Source organism: Ictalurus punctatus, chromosome 12 (assembly GCF_001660625.3).
Source record: "Ictalurus punctatus breed USDA103 chromosome 12, Coco_2.0, whole genome shotgun sequence".
Lineage (NCBI taxonomy): Eukaryota > Metazoa > Chordata > Actinopteri > Siluriformes > Ictaluridae > Ictalurus > Ictalurus punctatus.
This window is the reverse complement of record NC_030427.2, coordinates 621,720-622,500: the sequence shown is the minus strand read 5'-3', so window position 1 is coordinate 622,500 and position 781 is coordinate 621,720. Positions and strand designations below refer to the sequence as shown.

At 41.9% G+C, this 781-nt stretch overlaps 1 protein-coding gene across 2 annotated transcripts in view; it reads left to right on the top strand.

Moving 5' to 3' along the window:
- Window positions 1–549, top strand: part of LOC128634116 (NLR family CARD domain-containing protein 3) — a 9,226-nt gene extending 8,677 nt beyond the window's left edge. For both annotated transcript variants that reach the window (XM_053684354.1, XM_053684353.1), the window contains one exon: window positions 1–549. This exon is cut by the window's left edge and continues 24 nt beyond it. In XM_053684354.1, the coding sequence (XP_053540329.1) occupies window positions 1–13 (13 nt within the window). In that variant the 3' untranslated portion in view covers window positions 14–549.
- The last annotated feature ends 232 nt before the right edge of the window (window positions 550–781 follow it).

The following is a 781-nucleotide window of genomic DNA, read 5'->3' as shown; positions in this document are numbered from 1 at the left end:
GACTGGCGTATGACAGGAGTCTCACCTCAAACCTCTTCTCCAGGATGAAGCAGTCTTGGTGAAGAGTTAGAACCCGTCCCACATTTCCAGCAGTTTGGGAGCTGAATCATTAAACTTAAAGGGGCAGAGCAGACACAAAATCAACAGGCAGAAGGTCGTACACAGGAGAAATCAACACACGTTACCAAATATCTGCTGCACAAAGCAACGGCACCGATCTGCCCCGGGGATGGAGACTGACGAGGCTTAAGTACACGTCCGGAAATGTACAGCCAACTCATCCCAAAGCACGAGGCGGGAGCAGGCGTGTACGAGATGTCATCGTCCAATGGCAAGCAGGAACATGACGCACTGCAGTGGACTGGGCTTAATAGAGGAGGAGAGAAGACACCCATCCCTCCCCCGACATAGACACACGAATGGAACGTAGTACAAACAGAAATACAACTGAGGAAGTAACAATGGCCAAGTATCAAATAAAATGTAAACGTGCATTGATGAAGGTAATGTTGTTAGTAATTGTTTATAAATTACCATGGTAACACAGAGCTCCAAGGTATAAAAATATGGAGTTTGTCATCAATCAAACAGTAACCAGTTTTAATATCTAAAAAAGTTTACGTAGCAAAATTTAGCAAAGCGCTTTACAGTAAATTAAAATGTAAAATTAAACTAATGAAATGTTGTGCAGCACATGCTTATGTTATTGTTTGTTTCATTATATGATCATATAAATAAATACTTCCAGAGTCCCCAGAATTGAAAGCTTTGGTGCTGTTAA